General features: G+C 34.7%; 1 protein-coding gene across 1 annotated transcript in view; it reads left to right on the forward strand.

Annotated features, from left to right (window-relative positions):
- APIP (APAF1 interacting protein) overlaps positions 1-9,938 on the forward strand; it is a 28,910-nt gene that overhangs the window by 11,421 nt on the left and 7,551 nt on the right. Inside the window, exons 2-5 of the mRNA XM_012649555.1 lie at positions 1,368-1,468; positions 6,296-6,344; positions 7,535-7,652; positions 7,969-8,104. Coding sequence (XP_012505009.1) covers positions 1,368-1,468; positions 6,296-6,344; positions 7,535-7,652; positions 7,969-8,104 — 404 coding nt within the window. The remainder of the gene's footprint in view (positions 1-1,367; positions 1,469-6,295; positions 6,345-7,534; positions 7,653-7,968; positions 8,105-9,938) is intronic.

Here is a 9,938-nt window from a genome sequence, read left to right on the forward strand (position 1 = left end):
TAGCTACACCCCAAAGTCTGTGAAACTGTGCTGGGTGCTGAGGATACTTGGTTCCTGACCTCTGGTAGCAACAGGCTGGTGTCAAAGCTGGGTTGTGTTCTCACTTCACCTACGGCAGCTGGGTGATCCTTGGGCAAGATTTTTTTTTTTTTTTTTTGAGACAGACACAGTCTCACTCTGTTCCCTGGGCTAGAGTGCCGTGGCGTCAGGCCAGCTCACAGCAGCCTCAAACTCCTGGGCTCAAGCAATCCTTCTGCCTCGGCCTCCCAAGTAGCTGGGACTACAGGCATGTGCCACCATGCCCGGCTAATGTTTTCTATATATTTTTAGTTGTCCAGCTAATTTCTTTCTATATTTAATAGAGATGGGGTCTCGCTATTGCTCTGGCTGGTCTTGAACTCCTGACCTTAAGCGATCCACCTGCCTCGGCCTCCCAGAGTGCTAGGATTATAGGTGTGAGCCACCATGCCTGGCCTTCTGTCTTTTTAAAACTTCACTCACTCTTTTTGAAAACTAAAACCTACATTTCTGCCTCAGGCCAGTGGTTGGGAGGGACAGAGAAAAGTCTTTTGTTCTTTGTGCTACAGGAAATGACTCAGGGAACTGCCAGTCCAATCTGGGCAAGGCAGAGGTCCTGGAAGTCCAGGTGGGCCTCCCAGATGGGCAGAGCTCACAGGATTATCTTCAGCAGAAATAGGACAGAGATGGAACCATCAAAATCATCAACTGTGGTTAAACAATTGCCTAAAGCTGAGAACCCACCCTTTAGAAGCTCTGTATTTCTATTTACTATTAGGATGATGACATTTTTAGACAGGAGTCTCTATCCTCCTCATTTGCTGGCAAATTAATAAACTTCTCTTTCCTTCTCGTCAAACCACTTGTCCTCGTTCTTCAGAGGCAGCCTTGGGGACAAGTGCCAAGCTTTCGGTAACAGAGCTTGTTTTGAACATATAACTATCCTATATCTATATCATCAAGTCTTAATTGAATACCATGTTTTGTGTAAAAAATTTTCTGGACAGACTGTTCCTTCAGTATCAGATTCTGTTTTCTTTCTGCCATTTCAATAGACACCTTATGATAATGATATACTGGGCATTTCCCCACCTTGTTCTTGCAGCCTGTTCCTTAGTGTTGGACACTATGGCCCTATATTGAATAATCCCAGGTTTCCAAATAATGTAGTAGGTCTACTTTCTAAACATTAAAAACAAAATATTTGTAATAATTTTCTTTCTCACTGTACCCTCTCTATGGTAAATTTTCTCAAACTTCCTTAAATTGGTTTCTCATTAGAAATGTCAGCTGGAATAGTTACTTGATAAAATCATGTCTATTTTAAAAATCATTATCTTCTTTTTAAGGACAAGGAGCATCCAAGATACCTGATTCCAGAACTTTGCAAACAGTTTTACCATTTGGGCTGGGTCACTGGAACTGGAGGAGGAATTAGCTTGAAGCATGGGTAAGTTTCTGGCAGATTTTATTACTGGGAATTCTCCACGTGAGTAGACCACGGAGAGCCTAACTCGTTATGTCCAAAGAACAACTAATGATAAGTTTTATGTGATACTGAAGGTATTTAGTTTCCAAATGGAGAAATGGACATTTGCATAACTGAATGGAAGCAGTGTGCAGAAATTGCAGATAGAATAAATACCTAAGTATTTAAGAACCACGATTTCTGATTAGAATAATCTGGTCCTCAATTTTTGGAGTACCGGAGTTAAATAACATGCTGCCAAGTATATTTATATGCCTGGAATTATAAAGGATCCTCTCTAGGTAGACATAATTTGTTTCAAAGGTTCAGAAACATTTTAAAGTCACAAATACTGATTACTAACCATTAATCGAGTCAAAAGAAAGGCAATAATGCCTTTCTAAGCACATGTATCATTATTAGTGGATACCTCTAGTCTGTATTCCTCAGAGAACAAAACAAGAGATACTGGACTTAAGTTGAAACAGAAAGAATAAATGGTATTTAATTGTTCATTAGATTTATTCTGTGTCATTCATTCAAGAAGATAAAGAAATAACAAATTAGTGTTTGTAAAAAGTAACTTACTAACAATGAAAATAAAGACTATGGAATTTCATTCTCAAGGGTTTCTTTTTTTTTCTGGTAAGACAAATTTATTGTTTTGGTAGGACTACATTTCCTATTAACCAATGAAAATTTAGCATCCACATTGAGATATGCTCTATAGAGAATTTTAAATTACATGTGTATAACTTGTATTATGTATTTCTACTGGACAGTGTTAGGTTGGACTATATGATTTCTTTAGTTATCTTATTTCCTTAAAATTCTTGCATGCTAAAAAGTTCTTTTATAGTTTTTCATCTCAAAATGTTTTTTTTTTTAATTTCAAAGTATTATGGGGGTACCAATGTTTTTGGTTATATGAATTGTTTTTGTAATGCTCGAATCAGGGTTAAAAGTGTGCCCATCACCTAGATAGTGTTCATTGTACCTGTTAGGTAGATTTTTGCCCATCCCCTCCTTCCCCTTACCCCCTGCTTGATTTCCTTGAGATTTACTTCCCTCTATGCATGTATGCTCATCAGTTCCAAGTTAATAGCAAATATATTTAGTGTTTGTTTTTCCATTCTTTATATGAGTCACTTAGGATAATGGTCTTCACTTCCCTCCAAATTGTTGCAAAAGGCATTAAGTCATCCTTCTTCGTCTCTGAGTAGTATTCCATGGTATACATTTACTACATTTTGTTAATCCACTTTTGAATTGATGGGCATTTGGGTTGATTCTACTTCTTTGCAATTGTGAATTGTGCTGCAATAAACACTCATCTCTCAAGGGTTTCTGAAATAAGATTAATGTTTTCCTCCTGAAATGTTTTAGGAATATCATTGTCTGGAGGCTGAGTGTTAAACTGAGTGATGTTGATTTCTTTATCCTAATTTTCTTTCTTTAAAAAAAAATTAAAAGTATTTATGGCCCTAAGGAGGCCATTTTGCATAGTAAGGAATGGGATGTAAAATACAATCAGAACAATTTGAACAAAAGGGATTTTATGGCATACTATAATATGATGCCATTGTAATTTCATTTGCTTAAAATTACCAAGTAACTCATAAGATAATCATTAAACAGTAGGAAATGACAAGGGGCGCCTTAGTCAACAACTAGCACAGTTATGGATATAAGATCATGTTCCACATGGTAGATCAGCACATTAATCTGTGCCTCTCTTTACATCAACCCAGTTGCTAGAGTGTAAATTCAGCATTGTGCAAGCTTTCAGATTATTCTGCAAGAACTTTCAAGTTGGCCTGTTCACAGCAAACTCCATCATAACATTTATTCCTATTTCGTTTATCCACTTAGAAGTTGAGTCTCAGTAATTTGGTTTCCTAATTGTATTATTTATAAATAAATCATATTCTAAATGCTGCCTTTAGTTAACTGCTTTTTATTTGCATGTGCAGAAATAGTTTGTGTATGTACAAAACAGGGCTTTCCACCAAACTAAGCTAAAATAACCACTTCCAACTTCCTCTTAAAAAAAAAAAAACACAACAGTTAAAAATAGGAGAATGCAAAACTTGAGGGAATTTTTTTGATCGAAAAGATATGAAGGGTTATGTTCTTTCTAGCAGAATTTTACTAATCTGTACACTGCGATTGTGTGTGGTCACTATAAACCACTCACTTGCTGGCACATCTTTTAAAATTAAATGGCTTTTATAGCACTACATTCAGTTTATAGGAAAGTTGAATCATGTGTAAAATTCTTTCTCCTTAGTTAAAGTCTTAATGGACGAGGAGCTCCTCCTGGAGGCCATGGATGGAAAGAGCCAGTTTTATGGCACTGTATTTGGAATCTTTTTAAATTTGTGCTTTACAAAGTAAAATGAGTATTTTGTAGTAAAATACTGAATTTTTTCCCTAATATTTAAATGACTTCGTAGGCCCATATCACTAGCTTTATCAGCAATGTTATTCTCGTGTTGTTAGTGAAAGTTAGGTTTTCCTAGTCTGATGCTTAGGGCAAGTAAATCCAGAATGAAGTGCAAACCCAATAAATTATGTTTTCAAACTAATACTAACAATAAACTCTTTGGGAATATGAAATGATTTTCTAATTCCAATGTTTGGCTGATACCATTCTAGCTTATGCTTTTAATGTGTGGTACCAAAAGATGCATGTAAAAGACAGCTTAAGACACATAAGAGTTAAATCAGAAGGAAATAGAGGACCAAGAAAATAACAGTAATCAAGGGAATTCCAGGATGTTCAGCAGCCAGTGTGTTTACATAGGATCCCTACCATTCAAACTTAACATTTCCTATTTTCACAGTGTAATTTATTGTAGGTGTCAGAGACACTAATTCTGTTGTATGCTATTAGAATACTGTTAATAAACCCATATTGTAGATAAGATAATTGAGGCATAGTAAGATATAAATTATTTTTTAATACAGAAAGTAAATAAACATAGAAGCAATTGAACATAGGTGTATTATGAACTCTTGGGTTTTGGCCCTTGCTTACCACACAGTGAAAGAGCAGCGAGTATAGAGAAATGTGTTTCCAAACTTAATACCTTGAAATTCAAAATGCTTTTGTTTGTGGCTTACAGCACCAAGTAAATACTTCACTTTGGTCTTTGGCATGTTTCCCTCCTAAAATAAAAGCTGTCATCTTTGCATTTTTATCCAGATATCTCATTGTAGGTGTAAATATATTTTTTCTAGATGTATTTAGCTAACCTTTTGTTTTCGAATTTTTAATCTTTTAATTACCCAAAGTTGATCAAGACCTAAATTGATTTCCATTTTACAAAGACAGTAATAAAAACAGACTTAGCATGCCAAATTGCTTGAATAAACAAAATAAATACCCTTGGTTTTCCTACTTTATAAATGGGTTTATTTACTAGCAGACCATTTGGTACTTTATTTGGGTCTGTTCCCAGGACTGCATAAATTTCTCCCCACATAAGAAGACCTACAAGTCCACTTACCTGCGGGGGTGAGTGGACTCTATGCCATCTATGATTCTAGAGTGTCTTCCGTGTTATACTAGGACATGAGACTTCAATTGCTGGTATTTGTAAAGGGCCCTTTTTAACAGTATGACCCTAACCCATACCCACTGGTTCCAGAGGAATGTCCCTCTATGCTATCCTTACATAGCAGAGCTCTAAAACAATAGCCACTTCATGAAAGTGAGTGCCTGCATGCAGCTTAGTGTGCACTGGATTTCACTCACATTATTGGGCATTTATTTTCTAGACTTTACCAATAGAAGCCTACAGGTTTATTAGTAACCCCAACTTTGACAGCTTGGTATAGGCCATCATCCTCATTTTCACTATGAGACATTTGATATTTGTTCACTATGTCCATGCCTTGGTGGCAGAAGCTATGGCATACAGGTGCTGGCATCTTTTTGGTTTGCATATATGTGGCAGCTCTTTAATTCCGCCCCTGGCAGCAACTGAAACTGAAAAGTGAGCCAAGAGACCTTTGTTGAGTATGGAGAGAATTTAGAGAAGATTTTAAAATTAATTTCCAAATTAAATTTGAGAGCACCTTGTGGTAAATGGTAGAGTATAGCATCTTAGCATCTCCCTTAGCACAATATCCTGTAGCAAAGAGATCTCCATATGTAGCCACTCTTCTTATATTTTTACTTTTTGCAGTTGTTTTAGCTTTATTGCCAAATACTTTCCAAGAGACATGTGCTTTTCAAATAGGAAGCATAGGATTTTGTCCAAAAAGTAGTCCAATGTTAATGCTGTAATTTAATAAACTGTCCAGCAGAGGTCTCTGAACTTCATGGTTTATAATAAGAGCATTTTAAACAATAAAATTAAACCTGATTCTTTGCATGACAGAAATATTCTCCTTTTGAACACATTTTCCCCTGGTCAGATTTTTAAATAAATGTGTTTCACATATAATAGGATAAACTCTGCTTATTAGTGCTTAAAGATGTATTCAGATTTTTTATTTCCCCTAACTAGATAGAAGCCTAGTTACCATTGATTTTGCACCTTAAAAAGAAATAAACATCTATGAAAACATGGAAGATAAAAGCAACTACCAGCATTTTACTGTGCCACCAACATCACAAAGGCATTAAAGTAGTTTGGCATTCTTCCTATGCAGCCTAAATGTGTAATTAAATCAAGCAGCTATTTGTATGGCTTGATTTATAAAGAACATTAATGATTAGACTGCAAAGATATACTTTTCTTTGTGCAAAAGCAGGAAATTAGTTAAATAAATACCAATTTCTATATTTTGTGTTACCAGCAATGAAATCTACATTGCTCCTTCAGGAGTGCAAAAGGAACGAATTCAGGTATGGTTAAAGGGATTCTTCTTAAACCCAAATGTCTTGTTTTCTGTACTTAACTATTGTTTTGTGAAGTGGAATTAATTTTAAAAGAAAATGTTAGTTTCGAAGGTTGGTTATATTGTGACAATTTAAATAACAAATGAACAGACATTTGTTGAGTAACTATTAAATATTTTAAGGTGGTAAATACCCTCCATACAACCAATGAATGTTTTGAAATCTCATTCAATCAGTAGAGGGTAAAAGTGAATAGTGTCATCTTAAATCATAATAAGGAGTGATTATAACTTTACAGCCTTATAACATTGTCAGGCTAGTGGAGTAATCAGATTGATGGTCTCAGATGGAACATAATGATTCCTATTTCATAATAACAAAGCTATTCCAATTTCAAGTTAGCAACTTTATTTTAAATTTTGAGAAGTCCTATTCTGTCTTAATGCTGGAATAAAACCCAAAATCTAGTTAAAACAAATATACACTACTTTGTCTAAGGCAAGGAAAAAGAAAAGCTGCTTTATTAATAAGACATTTATATTGTAGTTTCAAATTAACAAATGAAAGTTACAAGTCAGAAATACACATGCATTGCTAAGAAAAGCCTGTAGATCTACATAATTCCTTAAGTCTTTAAGAAGAATATACCTTATTACAATTTACGTTCCTGAGTACCAGTTACGTTTCTCAGGAGATAAGAAAATTTCACTCTAAATTTTTGCTCTTTATGAAATGTGGGAGGGGAAATTGTAACACCCATTTGGGAATGTTGGTTTCTGTATATTGTCTTTCTGAAATATAGCTGTGAAATTACAGGGCAAAGTTGAGAAGCTAATTGATGAAATGACAGCAACATCATTACATACATATTAATGTTCCATATCAATTATTTTTCTTCAAATTCTAAGGGAAGATGATTTTTTAGACTTTCAAGAATATTTTTGTTAGTAGAAAACATTTTTTATTTCTCAAAATTGCTAAAATATTTTGAGAAACTATGATTATATGAATGTTTAAAATATAAGTATATATACATACATATTAGCACTCTGTATGTGTGCATATACTATATATATATGTACACACACACACACACACACATACAAGAAAAGGGGCATTTCTATGTACTGATCATATCTATATTGATATTGTATTATATAAACTTTGTTTTTCTCATTTTCCCCCTCTGTGAATAGCCCGAAGACATGTTTGTTTGTGATATAAACGAAAAGGACATAAGTGGACCTTCGCCATCTAAGAAGCTAAAAAAAAGCCAGTGTACTCCTCTTTTCATGAATGCTTACACAATGAGAGGTATGCAGAAAAGGTATTCAGCATAAAGAATATTTACAGAGTAGACTTTATTGTTAACTATTATTTTAGTTAACATTGCTCAAGTACCTACTATGTGCAAGAACTTTAAATGCATTAACTCATTCAGTTCTCACATCAGCCTATAAGGAAGGTCCATTATTATTCCATTTACCTTCTTACCTACCACCAACTTATTAGTCCATGCCAGGAAAAATAAATCCATAACCATAAAAATACATGGAAATAAAATTTTTTTTTCTTTAAAAGTTATAATCTGGTCTTCATTAAGCATGTGACTTTCTTCTTCCTCCCTCAGGAGCAGGCGCAGTGATTCACACCCACTCTAAAGCTGCTGTCATGGCCACCCTTCTTTTTCCAGGACGGGAGTTTAAAATTACACATCAAGAGATGATAAAAGGAATAAGGAAATGCACCTCAGGGGGGTATTATAGGTATTTTCTTTTTTTTTTCTTTTTTTCTTTTTTGGCTTAAATAATTCGAAAAGAATTTTTCCTTCTCTTTGATAAATAGGATACTCATCTTTTTGTGTGTATAATGAGGTGTTGTGGGATCTGTGTTAAGTAACACCCCACTTAATATTACACTTCCAGATCTATTCTCATGACACAAATCGGATGGCTTCCCTCCTCCCCTACCCCAGACATGGTAAATTATTAGCAATAAGAATAATGAAGTGTTTGTTTAAGTAAACTGAAAAAAATCTTGGCTGAGATTTCTGTAGAGAAAGGGAGATTATGTTCTATATTGAGGGCGCCCAAAGAGCAAGCTCTCCTCACCTTCACTTTGTCTTTGGGAGGTTTGAACTGTGACTAAAGTTTAGACTTTCTGTTTATTTAATTTAGTATTTCTGGAATATTTGTGTATTTATAAAAGTTTTCTAATCATTTTAATTAAATAAATCTCTATGTTTCTAGAATTTTTCAGTGTGAAAGGTAGTATGGATAGCAAGTATAGAACAGTGACCTTCTAGATAAGTTTAAATAAATCCACCAGCCTACAAAAGTGTAGTAATTCTTCTTAGATCTAGAAAATAACTGCATGAAGAAACATATTTTCAGTGCTAAGCTTTCGTTTGAGTTTATTAGCATTCTTATTCCTGAGACTTCACCTTTCTTAATTTCCTAAAGGGCCTGTTTCCAGCTTACCTTGCTTGTTTAGAGGAAAAGGGTGCCAGTTTTACTAAAGCATTCTTACAGCAATATCGTATTGTTACTGCATGTAATAGAGCATACCTGTTTAAGCTAGTGTGCTGAGAAAATAATTTGATTTGATTTCAGTTAATATTTATTGTGTGCCTAAAGCATTCCTCAGTGCTTTTGTAAACACCTATTTACAAAAGTTAAGTATTTAAATTATGAGAAGTGTACATACTGAAGAGAGTATAGCCACATATTACCTTTTCCATATCTGGGTCTTGAAGGAGAGGCATGTGGTGCTATCAGTTACATACGTGAAGAAATAAAAATAGGCCAGAAGAACCTATTTTTCTGAAAATAGGGAAAAGTAGAGGTAGAGGAAGCATAATAGCCTTTAGAATTTTGTGGAAAAGAAGGACATGAATGAAAAGATTGCATTTGTTATGCATAATGTATGTTTTATATTATTTTGAATGTTTCAGACTTCGAAGAATAAAAACATTCGTAAGATGCCATTTGCAATTCTATTGGAGTCTAGCTGGGAAATGAGTAACAGGGTCATTATCGCAGCTTAGGAGGGAGTGATACTTTATCTGATTTTGGAGAGAATCTTAGGAGTTTAATCAAAACAAGGTCAATGAAAGTTGAATGAAGTAAGAAAGGATGGAGGTTTAATATTCTCTGTTCTCTTTTCCTTTAAATACATTCATGTGTCACTTCACAATAGGCATACCTTCTGAGGACTGCATCATTAGGTGATTTTTGTCCTTGTGCGAACATCATGGAGAGCACTTACGCAAACCTAAATGAAATAGGCTACTACACACCTAGGCTATATGGTACAGCCTATTGCTCCCAGGCTACAAACCTGTACAGCATGTTACTGTACTGAATACTGTAGGCAGCTGTAACACAATGGTAAGTATTTGTGTATCTAAAACATAGAAAAGGTTCAGTAAAAATACAATATAAAAGATGAAAAGTGGTACACCTGTATAGGGCACATACCATGACTGGAAGTTGCTCTGGGTAAATCAGTGAGTGGTGAGTGAATCTGACGGCCCTGGACATCACTATATACTACTATAGACTTTATAAACACTGCACATTTAGGCTACACTAAATTTAT

The sequence above is a fragment of the Propithecus coquereli genome, unplaced genomic scaffold (assembly GCF_000956105.1).
Source record: "Propithecus coquereli isolate 6110/MARCELLA unplaced genomic scaffold, Pcoq_1.0 Scaffold30, whole genome shotgun sequence".
Taxonomy (NCBI): domain Eukaryota; kingdom Metazoa; phylum Chordata; class Mammalia; order Primates; family Indriidae; genus Propithecus; species Propithecus coquereli.